The following is an 18616-nucleotide window of genomic DNA, read 5'->3' as shown; positions in this document are numbered from 1 at the left end:
CGAAGAAAATCCACAAATTATTCATGAACAACCATTATATTCACCTATATTAACAGTTTGGTGTGGTTTTTGGTCTGGTAAATTCATTGGTTCGTACTTTTTTCGAAATTAAGTTGGTTACTGTCAATGGAGAGCGGTATAGATCGATGATAACTAACTTTTTATGGTTGCAATTGGAAGAAGTTGATCTTAACAAAATCTGATTCCAACAAGACAAGGCTACTTGCCCCACATCACTTGCAACAACCGAATTATTGCGAGAAAAGTTTGGAAATTCGAACTTGTGATTTAACACCATTCGACTACTTCTTGTGGAGTCATTTGAAGTCATTGGCCTTTAGCAATAAACCAGAATCTCTTCAAGCTTTAGGAATCAATATTGAATATGCTATTCATGATATACTACTTTATTTAGTGGAAGAGTACTCGAAAATAGGGTTTATCGAATTCGTTTCTGCAAAAGAAGTCGTATACGCCATTGGAATGATGTTACGTTCAAAACTTAATTGTATCGATTGTACTTCGTATTGAATAAAAAAACATTTGAGTTTCCTTCACTCTTATTAGAAAACCCTTTTATATAACTCATATACTGGCCGACATATTGAGCATTGGGTTTTTTAGATAACGCAAATCATTGTATGTGGTATATGAGAGTTTGCATAATTTGTATACCAATATCACATATTTTCGGCATTAAATTATATTATGTACAATATTATCCTTTTAGTTAATTTTGTTAAGATATCAATAATATTGACCGATATATACGGTATAAAGTCAATCAGAAGTTTGAAAATCTTATATTTGGTATATGAGAGATAGGGATAGTGTTGAACTGCTTTTATGCATTTTTGCCATTACCACAGAAAAAGCTGATCACTGAGTTTCATTAAAGTATTTCACATACACATATTGACATCAGATAAATATTCTCTCTGAGTTTCTATAATATGGTATATTCCACAGATTGACAGATATTTTCGATAAAAAGTTCGCAATAGTAATTGGGGTCCATATATTCGGTACCTGGAGGCCTGAACAGTTTTGCTTCGATTCAGATAATTTTAGGTCATAAGCTGGCAGACTTCAAAGTCAGTATTCGTGCAAAGTTTTATTCCAATACATTAACTGGGTCTTAATTTGTATACTGCAAAGTGAAAAAACCAGATAGAATTTAAAATTGTATAATATGGGAAGTAGGCGTGGTCTCCCATTTTCATACTGGGGCATTAGAATGTCAAAATAATGCCACCTACCGAATTATCATCCGATTTAATCCTTTTTTACAATGTCAATAGTGGTGCTTAAGCGATTTATACTGAGCGAATTTGGTTATTATATCTATATTGATTTAGGAGATATGTACATTAAACCTCTTAGACAGTGGGGCCACGCCCATTTTTTTTTTAATTTCAACCCACAGGTGCCTCTTGCTACTGCGATTTCTTGTGCCAAATAACAGTTCGTTATCTTAATTAAGTGCTTATGTTTTCGATTAATGACGTTTTGTGGGCAAGTTTCATTGCAATATTTCAATTTTACTCAAGTTACAGCTTGCACAGACAGACAGACGGACGGACGGACAGACAGTCACTCGGAATTCAACTCGTCTAGTCATCCTTATCATTTATATATGTCTAATCCTGTATATCCATCTCGATTAGTATAATATTAGGTGATACAAACAACCGTTAGGTTAACTGTAAACCACGTATAAACTTTAGTATGACTCATACAACCATCATCATAAGTTTTTAATTAATTTGTGTGTCTCAGCCCTTTCGTTTCTGAGATATCGCTCTAAAATTGTGAACATGTCCCTTTCTTACAAAGAAGCTGCTCATTTGTCGGAACCGCTATCGGGCAAATTATCAAAATTAAAACTACTTCTGTACATTGTTAAGGGTATTATTGTTCCTTTTTTAGAATGTCTGTAATTTTAACATCTGTTATCCGATTTACATGAAGTTAGGTGCAGTTATAACGGTCGGAAGGCCACGAAGCTTCACACTATCGAACCAGTATCGAAAAGTTTTAAAACCTTTTTAAGAACTGCAGTTGGAGATCATCCTCCATATTATTAAAGGATTAAGTCATAATTTCATTAAAAACGTTTTTTCGTTGTAAGACGATTATAATAATGTTGGCAATGCTTCAACTTCTATAAATAATTCGCTTAAAAACACCTTATTTTTTATATTTGACGGTTTTAAATCATTTTATTGTTTCGTCATACAGGTTATATATAGTGTGTGTGTGTATGTGTTCTGGAATATTTTTATATTTTTGCGTAGAGAATAATATAATGTTAGTTTGTTTTAGTATATGTATGTATATGTAAGTAAATGTATATATATACATATATATATAAATATAGTATCAGCTTTTATATGCATGCAGTTACATAGTTATAACGGTTTATTTTAATACAATGTTTCGTTAAATTACAGTTCAATTTTAATTTATTATTGCTTCTGTAACATATGAAGTAGAATGTACATACATCCTCGTAAATATCCATTATTCTTAATATACACAACGGGAAAATCGAAATTTTGCAAATCTAAAACCAAAATTTCTAAACAATATCTTAAAACTTTGTAATCACTAACGTCTTTACGTACAGAAACACACAAACAATATTCAACAAAATTGATTAATATATGCATATTTACATATTTATTGTCGCATACTAGATTCCCCTAACGCGGCTGGCTACTAGAACTATAAGAGATGTGAGAAATGCTGAACGCACATTCTATTTAAAATAGCTAATAACTTTTAGTCTACAAGTACATATTTCATAACACATCATTAATTTTTTGAAAAACAAAAAATGCATCCGCATTACCTAAAACACAAAAAATCGACTTATCAACTTCTTTCAAAATAAATTTACCATATTAACAATTTTTGAGTTGTAATTTTCGTATTTTGTTTTGCTCTATTTTTTATATTTTAATTTTTTAAATTTAACGGTTTTTATCAGCATTGAAATTGCTTCGTTTTTAATCTTTCGTTGGAAAATCGCGTTTTTCCTCGTACATTCTAAGCTGGTTTTCCCTCAATGCTGGGCTGCTAGTGAAGTGTTGCTGTTGTTGCCACTCCATCGGCTTAGTTGCGCGCCAACATACCGTTAATCATAATGTTGGCCAGTGCATTGCGTCGTTTGCGCCATGCGCCCATCCCCTGTGCGTGGAACTGCAACTGTGTGTACCATTGCTTCGTGCGAACACCATCCTCGGCCTGAAAGTACGCAGCAAATTAGTTGAGTGGTAGTTTGTGTGCGACATACATATAAGATATGTAGGTTAAGGAGGTACTAATAATTAGTTACTAATTTTTATAATAAATATAATACATTTGTGTTTTTATTGCTATTCTGAAATTGAAAAAATTTAATAAAAACTTCTTAATTGGATTCGATTGATTGGGAACTTAGATTTTGCTTTAGAAAAAGGTTGGACTAATAAAGTAACTGCATTTTTAGTCATTTTGCAGAGGTTTAATAAAGTAGAGAGAGTCATTCTTAAGACTATATCCTTGTCGCTGCTTAGTAGAGCAAACACAGCTAAAAGTTGTTTTTCGGTAGATATGTGGTTTTGATGCCGAAATAAAATGCATATAATATATTTTTGCAGCAAATGGGAACGTGTGTCAGCAATAACGGGCCGGTATTTTCTTCCAAGGCGTCTATCGTCTAGAGCTTATCTGCGTAGACAAGTGTAGACCGCCGATTCAGGCACATAAAAGTAATCAATCATTGCTTTAAAGCGTTTCCTATTGACTCTAACAATATGGCCGGCTTAATTTTTTAAGAAATATGTACCGCGAATTTCCTCTGCCCATACAGCACACCAAACAGTGACTTTTCCAGGATGTAACATTGTCTCAACAATGGCTTGTCATTACCCCAAATGCGACCATTTTGTTTATTAACAATCCCATTCTACTACAAGTAAGCTTCATCGCTAAATACATATTCTTATGAAAATCTTCTTGCACCAGTTGGATTTTGTAAGTCCTCAAACTAAGATCATTTCGCAAATTCTCCCATAAAGTGTATGGATACAGCTCCGATTGTTACGCGCGTTGGCGGACTCATTCGGGTCTTCTTCGATACTCTGCACGGCGCACGGCTGATGCGGAATTACCAACTCTGCTGGGCAAAATATAATAGAAAATAGCAAACCAAATTGAGTATAAATCAGGTACAGCAGTCAAAAAGACCAACTCCGAAAAAAGTATTGCCTCATTGAAAACCACAAGTCTGAAAAGAACACCCGTTATATTTTTATTCTAGTCACTTTACATAATAACGCTAATATATAAAATTATATGCAGCACAAAGGAGTCGTGTAATACAATATTATTCTTGACGTCATAAATTCCTCGTTCTTTACTGCCGCTCTTCGTATCTCTTGTACTTATACTGTATCTATACATTTTTGTTATTTAACTTTTCAACTTTTTGTGCTAAGCATTTATAACAGCTTTATATATATTTACATCACCCATATATTGTATTTATTTGAGTACTTACTTTAAATATGAAAGTGTCCTTCGATGAGATTTCCTGTATCTCGAAATATTCATCCCAATCCGCTTCGCTGCACACAACGCATCTATCCAGATACAATGGCTCACGTACCAACGTGTAACGTCCGCATTTTTCCTTTACCACCAGCAATGAGGCCTCTCGTATGCCGGTGTGTTTCGGGAAATTCAGTTTATCTGACATAACTTTTTCTGCCTTGTAATTGGCACTTGGCTGCGGGCATTGACGGCACGTTGGTGGAAGGTGGGCAGACATTACGTGGCATATGGGGAATGCAGTGTCGACATTTCGACCAGGGGACATGTGGTAAAAATGAGAGAGAAAAGAAAAAAAATCGAAAATAGTGAAAATCCTGTAAAATTTTATTTCAAAACAAAGGCAAAGAGTGAACTTTAGAACTCGCCACACACATACGCCTATTGCACACAAGACATGAAGGCGTTGGTTTTGGGCGCTAATACAACTGCAGTTCGGAGCTGTTGGCTTTTGTAAATTTTAAAACATGCTCTCAATGCGTGAGTTACACACTCCAACGTCGCGACAACCGAACTAAAGGAATTCGCTGGTCTCCACACTCATAGAAAATGGTGGATGGTAGGTGTGGAACGCGCGTTTCTCCACTTCATTCGGTCTACTATGCTGCATGTGGATTTATATACTTGCGCACTTTTGAGACTAGTTTGGTCCATATATCCTTGTACTCATGTAAAAATTTGCATACCATCGCAATACGTGAGGGAGGGGACTGTGTTCATTTATGTAGCTATTGTATACCTATGGCTGTTGGCAGAGCTGACATTTGTTAAGCCATTCGCGTTTGTTACTAAAATCAATTCACAGGATTGTCGGTCTGATATTTGAAAAGCGGCTTTGTAATAAAATTCATTTCCGCTGCTTATCTTTGAAATTTTATAGTTGTATAAATGAGTTGTTCGAACAGTCGAATGAGCACACCAGTTTGACGTTGAGCGTGGTTGATGTCGTTACGAGCGTACGTGCTCATGCAAATAAAGCTTTTGTCAGACTTTCGACACGTTTAACGGATGTGAAAGTTTGGCTTTTGGCGTGCAATTGTTGCTTTGTATTTTTTGGGCTTTTAGTTGAAATGAAAAAGGATAACAAGGTTTTGCTTTCAGTTATGTTTGTAGATAATTTTGAAACGATTAATTCTAACTGTTTCATGAAAGAATTGTACCAGAAGTTCTGACCAGCTCTGTAAAATTTGTTCACACTTAGTTGCTGTTTTATTTCCCTTGGCTTGTGGGTTGGTACTTATTCCATGAAATAATATAATCTTAGCAAACCTTACAGCATCAGCTGAAGAGATTGAAACAATTAGTTGCATTAAAGCTGTTTCTAATGGCTTTAATAGTAAAGCATAAATACTGAAATTCGAAATGAAGTGCTTTTATATTTTAAGAATTCGAGAATGTACTCTGTTAATTATAGTTTTGATGGTTTATTTTATTCCGCTATTATATTTGGACATTATTTCTACGCTGTAATCGATAATAAAAAGTCGACTTTTCCGATTCAATTTGTAATCTCATGCAGTAACTTTAAAACTGTTCATATGTTTTCAAAACTGTGTTTATCACGAAATAATATTAGCTCAAGGAATAGTAAAGCAACTTTATTTCTCATGTTGCACTAATCAGAAATTATTTGGCTTAATGAGTAGTTTGCATAACTTTTACAGTTTCAGCAGTAAAAATAGAATTTCATGTGGGAAAGAGAGAGAGAGGGAGAGCTCTGGAGATTTCGGCCGTCGGATGGGCTCACAAAGATTTAATACTGATATTTTATAATGGTTAAATCGAAGTCCTACGGAATTTCAATAGAAAATTGTGGTCTCAACGCCCGGCTAACATTATTTTGTTCTTTAAAGCTGTATAGACTTTCTAGATCGGTTATTTGGTTACCGAAAGAGGTCTGAAAGCTCTGAAATCGTATTAAAATGTTCAATCAGAATACATTAAAATTAAATTATACTATATCTTTGGTCCGGGTATTAATGGTGGTAAGACCAAAAGGCAAGGACCTCATGAAGATATCTCGTCAAATAAAAAAGTTTTCCATGCAAGCACTTTTCCAGTTAATATGGCAGCTATATTATATAGTCATTCGATCTATACAGTTCCTACCGATATTGCATTATTGCCTTAAATAATAATCCATGTACAATTTCGTGAAGATAACTCGTTTAATGAAAAAGTTGTCCATACTAAAAACTGAGGGATATATACAGACAGACGGACAGACGGACGGACGGACAGACAGACGGACATGGCTAAATCAACTCAGCTCATCATGCTGATCACTTATGTATATATTTTATAGGGTCGCCGACGTTTCCTTCTGGGTGTTACAAACTTCGTGGCAAATTTAATATACCCTGTTCAGAGTATAAAAATGAACAAAGACTGGCACTGGCAACAAACTCTTAATTTCTCTTATATTTTTTTAAAATGTGGAGGTATAAAATGTTAATTTTCTCCCTAATTTACAGTAACCTTATTGACTTAGTTATATAATCACTTTCTTTACCTACCCTCAAAGGCAAATTATTAACTGGGGTTGTAGCGAAACTGTAATACCCTACACAAATAAACAAGTTTTCTATACAAATATTTGATTTTGATCGTACAGTCTCCGACATTTCAAATTCAAATTGATATTGCTTATGATAATGGGTCAATTGCGTTAAACAGAGCCAACTCAATTCACACGCATACACACATACAATTATTGAGCTTGGTTTAAGGGTTAGTTGACAGAACGCAGGTGGCTGGGGATTGATAGGAACAATGCATTTAGCTATTCTCACCTTGCCATTCGTAACGAGTAATGCATTAACTGGCGTCAGTTTGATGGTGCGAGCCTTCTTCCAATTACTATCTGTAGGTTGTGTGTACAACAGTTTGCCCTCCATGGCAAAACGTACTTCATCATGATTCCATTCGAGAATATCGATGGCCATTTTCCGTAGTTTTATATTGATCATATCGATTTCGCTGGAAGCACGTCGATTAGGACTCGATGACGATATGCGGCGCCATAGTTTGGTTGGTATATCTTTGGCTTCCTGGTTGATATGGTTAAGGTGCAGTTCGATTTTCTCTTGTGCCTGCTTTAGTTGGTCACGTCCTTCGAGATGAGCCGGTGTGACTTTGTAGAGGCGAGCGAGTAAGAGCGGATATTTAGTCACACGTTGTACGGGCACCTAGACAAAGATGAATGCAATCGATAAACGTGATCGTGAATATATTTTTGTTTGCGCACACACAAAGGTGTATGGGAAAAATAGAAAAAGAAATACATGTTTCTGAAATATGCTTGGAAATGTGGTAAGATAGTTTATATGAACAATGAACACGTGTGGTGTATACCATGCACAAATCGGTCACAGCTTAATTGATTTAGGACTGGTGTAAATATTATGGTTAATATTCAACTAAAAATTTTAACTAAGAAAACCAAAACACAAGTAAAATGTAAAGTGAAAATGCTAAGAATATTTAAGTAGTAATCTTTCCCACTTACCATGAGGAACGAATTAAGATTCATGCGACGTAAGACGGCGTTCTCCATTTGAGAGACCTTGAGGAATATGCGGAGTAGCTCCTTTTCCTTTTCAAGATTGGCCAGCAGCAAACTGGCGCCCGCCTGTCGCACACAGTAGCTCTCGAAGGCGTGCAACATCTGCGTGAAATCGAGGAATATCTTACCGATGTTCACTGTCAGCAGATCGTCGTCGCCTTGCTCGAGAGCAATGTCGAGTGCGTCGCGCATACGCTCCGCCAGTGTTTGATTGTTCTCGAGCAATTCTTCGGTATTCAAGAAGATTGCAGAGAGCTGCTCCTGTGTCAGTAGACCGGCGACCAGCATGGGGTGACAAAACTCCTCTAAAATAATTTGTAAATCACGTCCATACTTCTCCTCTGTTTCGACAATTTCTGTTATAATCTCTTTGCGTTCCACACGCTTTTTGCCGCATTTACGACAAACGAGTGGCGCAAACATAATGCCAGAGTCGGTGACTTGTGTCTCAACAGGACCATCGCAGTCCTCACACAGGTGTACGGGGCAGTCTTTGGAAAGCTGTGCATTAACTGTCGGCAGAGGGTTTTGATATTTACTACGTGAGCTTTTGCTAGTCTCTGAGCCGACGCCAGAATCGTTGCGTTCAATATCGCTGGAGGCGCCTTTGTTGCGTTGCAAAAGACTTGGATGACTGCCGTTGCCACAAATGAAGTTGTTGGTTGGCGGAGAGAGCGAGCTCATCGTACTTTGTGCATCTTCGCTCGAATCGCTCAAGATTGAGGCGCGTGAACTGAGATCGCGCATTGTTTGACGTTTACCGAGCTCGCTGAGTGTGTCACAGGCTTCTTCTTCTATAATTATGGGATTAGAACAACTCAGCGGATATTCGAAAGTTTCTTCACGTACTACACCACGTTCTTTAGCATCCACAAGGTATGAGAGTATATCATATTTTGATGCCCCTTCGAAGATTGAACGCGCTGCCTTCTTCTCCAAATCGGTATCGTTGAGTGGCGGTGCGCTTAATGGCAAGGGTGGCGGTACATCATTGATTTCCTCATAAATGGGATCGGCGTTATTGCGTATGGACTCGTAGTGATGACTCCCTATATCTTCATCCAAATTGGTAGACATTTCTATTTCTGCTAGTGTGGCATCGACCAGCATCTGATAGAATTTTGAACGCGTATTTGCGGAGCTTATATCATCATCGCCTGGCGTTGTGATTTCGCTAGAGCAGCTCTGATAGCAGTCGGACTCGTTAGCGTCGAAGTCAAACATTTCATAGTTATTGGCCGAGGCAAAACTGTTCGCAGAGCTAATGCTGCCACGATTTGACATGCCATCTTCATCTTTGGTGGGTACAGTGAGGTGGGTATTGTTGGGTGTGGAAGGCACATTCGCTGCTTGCGGTGCAGATATCACGGAATGCTGTCGCTCTTCCTTGATTTTCTGCAGCGATATATTGATTAGGCGATTCATGTCATCATTATCTTTGGTACCAGTCATATCTACTGTGCTACGTGATTCTTGCAGTCGTCTCAACGAGTTTTCGATAAGCTCGGCAACGGTTTCGGTTTCTAAACCGTCGGCAACCTGACTAAGCATTGGATCTTCAAGCAATTTCGTAATGAACGAAGTTTTATTTTGTGTTGTAGATGAAAACATTGTTTTCGGCGTATTTGTCTCGCCAGGATTGTCATTCAACAAAATTGCTTTGTCAGTTGTAGCTTTGGTGTCTTTCTCGACAACAACCTGCTTGGCAAGATTTTTCATTTTTTTATTTCTTACGGCATCTCGCGTAGTTGACGCTTCGTTACGACCGCAAATATGTGGCACCAGATTTCTTTTCACAGCCTCAACCGGATTACGCAAAATTTTTAATAACTCCTCTTCGTGTGATAGTGATTCGCCAATATTTGCCTTGCTGGCATCAGCCTCAGGAGTTTTCACACTAACTTCAATATCCGAACACAACTCTGTTTGCTGTTGTTGCGGAAGGTTTGTCGCCTTTTCTGGCTCGTAATCCAATTTAATTAAAGTTCGTTCGTGTTTCGGTATTGAACCATTACTTCCGCCGCCACTACCACTGCTGCTCAAGCTGGTGATCGAGCTAGTCGATGTTGAGGATGTCGAAGATGCTGAGCGTTGAAGGTTTACTTCTGTAGAGCTCTTAATTGGTATAATAGCCCGTCCATTGCCGTTTTCAGCTTGTCGACTCAACATCGTATTGATTTTATTGTGCTGATAAATCAACTCCTCTGCGACACTGCGAGGACTACTGACATTGATAGTGACTGTGTTTGATGTGGTCGTAACTCTAAGTCCACCATAATTGCTGCCAAGTGCAAAATCATTTGCCGTGTCCCTCGTGATCGTTTTGGCACTGTAGTCAGCCACCACCACTGAAGATTGATAGAGTGGTGTGCTGGCATCGTCGCAACTTAGATTCATCGTTGAGTAGCAGTCATCACCGTTAATTAAAATTGAAGTTTTCTTCTGTGCAGTAGACATAGTGAGGTCAGCCGCTTCACCGGCGAACGTTGAACCATTCGTACCATTATACTGGAAGCTGTAGTGCGGTGATGTGGGCGACTGATGTGATTGGCCTGCCCAAAGGTGTGGTTGTATACTAAATACATCGTCGTTGTCGGTGTGACTTATTTTGAGACGATGAACTTCCGAAGTGGTTTTGGTTTTGTTGAACGGTGCAAGGCGTACAACAGTGCGTTGGTGTGGCGAGGTATTAGCGGTAATGTAGGCACTGCTGCTACGCGGTGTTGTTATCGTGCGAACTGTGCTCTCCCAGGCGTTAGGAACATATTGCTTTTGTTGTTCTTGCTGTGCTTTTGTTTCACGACTATTTTGTGTTACCATTTGCTGCATGCCACATTGTGCGTTATCTGAGAGGCTTTCAAATGCCAGCTGCGTTTGAGTTTTTGCACACACTTCTTGTTCTTGCTGCTGCTCCTCTAATCCGTTTGTGCTGACTTTGGAGAATCGTGAATTTTTTTCTGCGCCTGGTGCATTATTTGCTTTGTTGCCCGTCGGCTGCTGGCTTGTTGCAGGCACAAGCGATAGCGTCGAAATATTTGCTTGGCAGTTTTGTGTCGACTCCGCGGTAATTGTGGACGTCTCCGTCGCCATTAGTGCAATGGCTGGCATGCCGTCTTTTGTGGCTGGTATAACTGCGGCCTTGTTATTGCCAGCTCTGTTGTCGTTTGTGGTGGCGGTCGAGGTCGTTTGAGGAGCAGCTGTTGCTGGTGCATCAGCTACATGGCTGCTGGCCGTGCTGGATGTGGGTGTGGGTGGCGGAGGTGGTGGCTCGCGCGGACGTGCAAATAAATCTCGGCTATCGTTGCGGTGCAGCTTGCCGCGCAATGCCATGGTATCTTTAAAACTCAAAATGGCCTCTTCGCGGTAACTTTCAGTTTTGTTGTTTTTATGACTGTTGTTGCTGTACTTGCGTTCCTTGCTTGCGTTGCTCCTTCCGGCACAAGTGTCTGCCGCAAAACGCAGGTCACAATTTGTTGTGTGGTCTTCTAGTTGATAGTCGTTGTTGTTGATATTGTTGGTGTTTTTCCCGCTGGCATTGTCAGCGCGTATTATTGCTTGTGTAGTAGCACGTGGGTGGCGTTCGCTTTGTGAACGTCTGATGTGGGGATCTCGCAATTGTGTCGCTTGTGGCTGCTCAGCTTTGTTGGCGCTTTTCTTGCTATTGTTGAGCTCCCCATCTTCAACCAGGTTAGCGTAATGGGCAGTTTCCCTGGCGGGTACTTTTGCCGTTGCAACATTGGCGCCTGAAAGTATACAAAACAAAGTAGACGTTGAGCAATGACTGGCGGAAGAGTGAGCAGATGGAAAATTATAAACCTTCCAATGCTTGTAAGATAAAAAATAAAAAGTATTTCTCAAGAAGGATATATAAATGTGTTAAAAGCACCATATTTCGCCGAATATTCGTGATAAATTTAATGTTTCAAGCTCAAGTGGCGTTTTTCGCAGATATTCCTAACATTATTTCCCATTTATGCGCGACCTTGCGTTCAACGTTGAAGCGTCGGCGCCTAAGCACAAAAGATGCAGATTTATTTGTTATCACGAAATTTTGCAGTAACGGCGCCAAAAGACAAGCTATCCACATTCTCTTCTCATACAGATACTTTCTCTGCGCAGAGCAGACCCGCATTTCGGCTGGCCTGCGTATGTTTTCTTGTTGACAGTCGCTTTATGATCGTTTCATAGCGATAAGGTGTTTTGCGGTATACAAGTATGTGATGGTTTCCTTGATATTACTGTATGTGTATTGCAAGTGATATCCGCTTACTTTCACACTATGTGCCGACTATTATGTGCATGAAATAGGGTGATTTACGTCGAGACCGATAAGAGACCAACGCATTAGACGTAAAACTAAATATATATACATAAACCTTGAATAAAAATATTTATTTATTCAATATTTAAGAGTATGTAAAGTATACACGCATTTATATTGTGAAGAAAGTCAATGACGTATTTCCGATTATAATTTGAATTCATATTATTGTGACAATTTTAGTTATGGTAGCATCATGTTGTCGTCTCAATACCCTCATTTCTCATATCGGCCATAAGTGCCTTGGTTACCCGGTCGGCATTGGAGAATGTCGCCAGGAACAAGCATCGAGAAAAAGGAGGTAGTAGCTGAGATTGCCAAGAGTTTGTATAGCTGTCCTTCGGAAACATGACCGACAAAGATAAACTCATGCGGTGTCTCTACGACGATCTGTACAGTAGTATGGCAAGGAAGGTCAAACTTCTATGAAACAATTTATCGGGTTGCAAAATTACAAAAATCAAGTGTAAAGCTGTAGATCTGAAATGCACGAAGTTCCTACTGACATTCGATAATAAGAACTGTAGGAATGATCACTGGTCACAGCCTGGTGGCAGCGCGCGCATGCAGAAAGGGGCTGAGTGATCGAAAAAATTGTAGAAAATGTCAAGAGCAATGCACCAGGGAAACAATGGACCATGTATGGGTTAAAGGAAGATTGAAAAAACCCAGATATCAAGAGTACTAGACTTGCGTTTCGGTGCCTTTGCTTATACTTGATTTATTGATTTAAGTTTCAAATAACTTCATGGGATCCAAAATGACGATGTATGGCAAGGAGGGGTACTTAGACAGCGTTCTGAAGAAGTCTCTGAGGTATAATTTTTATACCCTGAACAAGGTATAGTAAGTTTGCTACAAAGTTTGTAACATCCAGAGGGAAATGTCGGATACCTTATAATATGTATATATAAAGGATCGGCGCGACGAACTGAGTCGATTTAGCCATGTCCGCCTGTCTGTCTATAAACTGAACGATCAAAATCATGTCCCTAATCATCAAAATCAAATTATTGTATGGAATGTTCTGGGAAGGGTATTATAGCTTCGGTGCAACCGAAGTTAACGTTTTTTCATGTGTGATTTCAAGCGTGACACTGCTCATTTTCCAATTTTTTAACTATTCATATTGAGGTTACTCAGTGAAATGCAAACAGTCTTCTAGGGTTAATTTAAATGGCTCTTATATAAGATATATGAATTAAAGCTGTCGGGAGTCTGGCCCACATAAGCTCCTCCCTTAAGTTACTCCTTGTGCCATATGCCATTTTAATGGTTTAATTCGTATGCTTTAGTTCTGTGTATTCGCTTCCACATTTAACTATTTCTTGCTAATTTCGATGAGTTGGCTCCAAAGGTGATATTACACATTCAGACGTAGAATGATGTCCGCATTCTGCTTCTAGGTATGTATGTACGTGAGTGTGCTTGTGTGGGTGCAGCATACCATACTTTACGTGTATTCTCGTTGTTTGCTTCATTTTCCTTTTTTGCTTTTATTTTCCTCGCTATTTGACTACTTTAAGACGAGCAGTCACGTGCTGATGCCGAAAATCTTTTATGATCCTTTCAAAAATTCAACACAGCAAATAAACTTTTAAGTTCACTCGAAATCTTTGCACTGCTCCGGTGTTAGCGTAGCATTTGTATGTTTGTTTCTTTCACTTTTCTAAGCAACTTTGGAGGTAGCACATCCAGTTGCAATATCGCTGCCACCTGCTGTACTATTGCTCTTAGCAATCGTCATCACCGGTGGTGTTACAGAAATTCATATTTGCATAGTAAAAATTTAATCTTATCTGGAAATTGTAATGTCAATATTTCCACGAAATTTTTTATTTGTCAATAAAAAGCGAACGGATTGCTAAATATCTTGCTTCTTTAATAACATTTGATTGTGAAGTGTGGAAAGGAAGTGGGGTGCATAAGTGGGAACGGGAAAACGATAAATGGGTAAATGAAATTGCGAGTTCACTCATATCGCATTACACTTGTATTTTTTGTTTTTGTAGTACACGGGAGCGGAATAGTAAAACTTTGATTTTCTTAGCGTTGTAGATAAGTATAGTGAGCGATGAAGAGGGATGAAAAGTTGTTGCAAGAAAAAATAAAAGATAAGCTGAAAACTTTAGAAAATTTCTATTGAATTTTTGATCCATTTGAAGGTTTTTTCGAGTTAGAATTTCTTTATGCACCCGAAGTTTGTTTATCAACGATAACGAGTTAAAAAAAAATTATTAAAAAATTCGTGATTCTAACAACACCATTAGAGCTTTTCTTCTTTTTTTTTGGGGTAGGCGTCTTAATGCAGTTTGAGGACTTCTATTAGAGGTAAATTTTCGAACACCCTCGCTTACCTTATGCAAACAATATTAATTGACATAAATCGTTGACTCGTATCGTGCGGACTAAACTTAAATGCTAGAAAGACGGAGCTAGTATTGTTCACTAAAAAACACTGTACTTCTAAAGTTATGTCGCCATTTTTTTAGGAAGATTTCATGGATACCAAACTTGGACGCCAGGGTGAAGAATGCAGCTAACGCACTTTACACCTGCAAAAGTATGGTGGGGTCCAATCGGGGATTAACGCTTCCGGTAGATCATTGGTTTTATACAGTATTTGTAAGACCGATTATGACATACGGTATATTGGTATGGTGGCTAATAATGGAACCGAAATACGCGGTGAGGCCTATGGAAAGCATGCAAAAAGCAGCTAGTATATGCATCAGTGGAGCTCTTAAAACAACGCCAAGTCAGGCACTAAACATCATTTTACATTTACTGCCAATAGACTTGTTTTGTAAGCAACCTGCAGCGAAGTCAGCTCTTAGACTGAGGGAATATTTTTAAATAGTCGCCTGTAATAAGGGGCATTCTAAGGTACTTACTAAGTTACCATTTCTACCCACTACCACAGATTCTGAAATCAATAAAATTGAAACCAAATTCGGTCCCCAATATTGCCTTACCTTCTAGAGAAGAGTGGGAAAGAGGCGAGGTGGATAGGGACGCATCTATACGGATGGGTCCAAACTAGATAAGCGAGTGGGAGGTGGTGTCTTTTCAGCAAAATTAGAAACCAAAATCGTATTCCGTTTATCAGACCCCTGTAGTGTCTTTGAAGCGAAGATCAGAGCAATCGTCGGAAAGCCTTGTTGTTCTGACAAGAAGTGTGCTCACAACAAGGAGTATATTTATATATATGGATAGCCAAGCGGCTTTGAAATCACTAAAGTTTCCTAAGGTTTCATCAAAGATAGTGAAAGAATGTCTTGATCTCTTAGTGGACCTAACATCCTATTTTACGATAAGCCCGCAATGTTATCCAGGGCATAGTGATATCCCTGGTAACTGCGAAGCAGATAAACTAGCCAGAACAGGCACCACTCTACAATTAGACTCACTTATATATTATATATTTATTGACGAACATGTTATAAATTGACTGACTTGCTCAACGAGCAGGCAAACGTGGCATGAATGGAACATGGGCCGCATATGCCGACTATTAAAATTCATTATTAAATACATAAGAACTTTAGTAGGAGTGCTAACAGGTCACTGTCTAATTGCCAGCAGACTAGGTGCACCATATAATAGCTATTGTAGAAGCTATCAGGAGGTTACTATAAAATATTCTCTATGCGAAAACAGGAAAAGAATTGCAACTATCGGTCGAGAGTTTCTTGACGACGTGTCAGAGGTTGCACAAATAAAACTATTTGTACTGATGAACTTCATCAGAAGCACGGGGTGGTTCAGAGAGGAGAAAATATAATGAGGGAAGAACGTTAGTCTCGGTGGTATCACAATTGGGCTACTATAGGCATAGATGCGTCGTCAGACAGCCACTCTACCTACCTACTTACTTATCTAGTTTTAGGTTTATTATTGCAAACTGTAACGCCTTATATAATCTCTTATACTTGCCGAATCTCGTTTTGAAGTTTTTTTTTCTATTCTTGTTGCAACAAACCAGAGCGTACCGCGCTTAAATTTGCCTGTAGACAAAGCGCTTTAACTCAACTAACCTCCCATTTATTCAGCGCTCAGGTTATTCGTGCCACAATTCGCACGAACATGTTTTCCCTCAACGTGCAACACTTTAAACCATTTTCGCGGATAGCGGCTATCTAATAGTATATATACATGCGACGCTACATACATTACCTGTGCATATGTATGTGTGTAGATGCACCACATCATCTGGTCGTTCACCAGGTCGCGTCCTCTCATTTCGGCCTTAAGCAGGCACTTAGTGGCCGACATAAATCTGTGCACCAAATCCAAGCAATTAAATGTGTCGTAATTCAGGAAAGGATAGTCCCACAAAAGCAACACAAATTGTAACACAAGAACCAACAACAAAAGCAGTCTATGTACACGGTCCAGAGAAGTAATAATAATAAGAACATAAACAACAACAAAACATTTAAGCATTAGCAACGTTGACGTGCCCTCCACGATGATGTTAGTATTTACTACCACAACCTCAGCTTTCTATACGTTCTCTTTTCAACGTGGCTTGTAGGAGTCGTTTTTAATGTTCAATAAAATTATCTACTAATACTCAAATATAAAATAGAAGCACGAGTGTACGTAGGAAGGTTTGTCTCCTTATAGGTATATATAAGGGTGGGTCAATAAATCGATTGTTGAGTTTTCATTTTATACTCTAAGATATTGGTTGTTAGACACTTAAAAAAAGGTCCTCCGCTTTTCGGGTTCCTATTTTTTCCTTATTCATGAGAAGAAAATCCATATATCAGTTTCTACTATTTCAAAAAATATATAGTTTTTAAAAAAAAAAACATTTTTCTTACGAAAAAAATCTATGATATAATTTTTGTAGAGAATTCAATCTCCTACAGACATACGAAACGAGATATTTTTCTTCAAATATAATTGTAGTTAACGAAATATGGATTTTCTTCACAATAATAAGGAAGAAATAGAAAACTGAAAAGTGCAGAACCTTCTTATTAATATTATTAATTTTTTAGAGTATGAAGTAAAAATTTAATCGTTTTTTTTTACCCACCTTAATATTAGGTCAAGTAAAAAGTTCGTTCGGTTTACTAGTGTTACGTGTCGCATCATGTCATACTATACGGCGCTGAAAACGTTAATCGCGCTAAAAGTTTGTCTTTGACAGTTTGTCGATTGAATTACTCAGTTCGTTGTGAGCGCTCGTCAAAGATGGACACCAACAAAAAGAAAATTCGCTATATTTTACAATTTTTCTTCGATCAAAGCGAATGAGCAGCCAAAGCGACTGAAAACATTAATTTAGTTTATGGGCCCGATACTGTAAACGAACGTGTAGCACAAAAGTGATTTGCTAGGTTCCGTTCAGGTAATTTCGATGTCAAAGATGCACCACGCGTCGGGAGGCCTGTCGTCGAGAATTGCGATAAAATCATGGAAATAGTGGAAACAGACCGTCACGTGAGCACCTATTTAATTGCTGAGGAACTAAAGATAAGCCAGAAAACCGTTTGGAACCATTTGCATAAGCTTGGATTCAAAAATAAGCTCGATGTTTGGGTGTCACACGAACTAACGCAAAAAACATGATGGACCAAATTTCCATCTGCAAATCGCTGCAGAATCGCAACAAAATCGACCCGTTTCTGAAGCGGATTGTGACTGGCGATGAAAAATGGGTCACTTATGACAACATAGAGCGCAAACGGTCATGGTCAAAGCTCGGGGAAGCGGCCCAGATGGTGGCCAAGACCTGATTGACGGCCAGGAAGGTTTTGCTGTGTGTTTGGTGGGACGGGCAAGGAATCATCTACTGCGAGCTGCTCCCCTATGGCCAAACGCTCAATTCGGCCCTCTACTGCCAACAACTGGACCGCTTGAAGGCAGCACTCATCCAGAAGAGGCCATCTTTGATCAACAGAGGCCGAATTGTGTTCGATCAGGACAAGGCCAGGTCACACACGTCTTTGGTGACTCGCCAGAAGCTCCTGGAGCCCGGTTGGGAGGTTCTAATGCACCCACCTTATATTCCGGACCTGGCACCAAGTGATTACCATCTTTTACTGCTCATGGCGAACGCGCTTAATGGTGAGAAGTTGGCCTCAAGAGAGGCCTGTGAAAATTGGCTCTCCGAGTTTTTT

General features: G+C 38.8%; 1 protein-coding gene across 5 annotated transcripts in view; it reads right to left on the bottom strand.

Annotated features, from left to right (window-relative positions):
* Positions 1 to 2190: 2190 nt before the first annotated feature.
* Positions 2191 to 18616, bottom strand: part of RhoGEF64C (Rho guanine nucleotide exchange factor at 64C) — a 230316-nt gene continuing 213890 nt past the window's right edge. For all 5 annotated transcript variants that reach the window (XM_070112194.1, XM_070112193.1, XM_036364621.2 and 2 more), the window contains 4 exons: positions 8105 to 11904; positions 7389 to 7784; positions 4547 to 4774; positions 2191 to 3249 (listed from right to left, as the gene is read on the bottom strand). In XM_070112194.1, the coding sequence (XP_069968295.1) occupies positions 3118 to 3249; positions 4547 to 4774; positions 7389 to 7784; positions 8105 to 11904 (4556 nt within the window). In that variant the 3' untranslated portion in view covers positions 2191 to 3117. The remainder of the gene's footprint in view (positions 3250 to 4546; positions 4775 to 7388; positions 7785 to 8104; positions 11905 to 18616) is intronic.

Source organism: Bactrocera oleae, chromosome 6, assembly GCF_042242935.1.
Source record: "Bactrocera oleae isolate idBacOlea1 chromosome 6, idBacOlea1, whole genome shotgun sequence".
NCBI lineage: Eukaryota > Metazoa > Arthropoda > Insecta > Diptera > Tephritidae > Bactrocera > Bactrocera oleae.
Note: the sequence above shows the minus strand (reverse complement) of the source record. Positions and strands in the feature narration are given on the sequence as shown.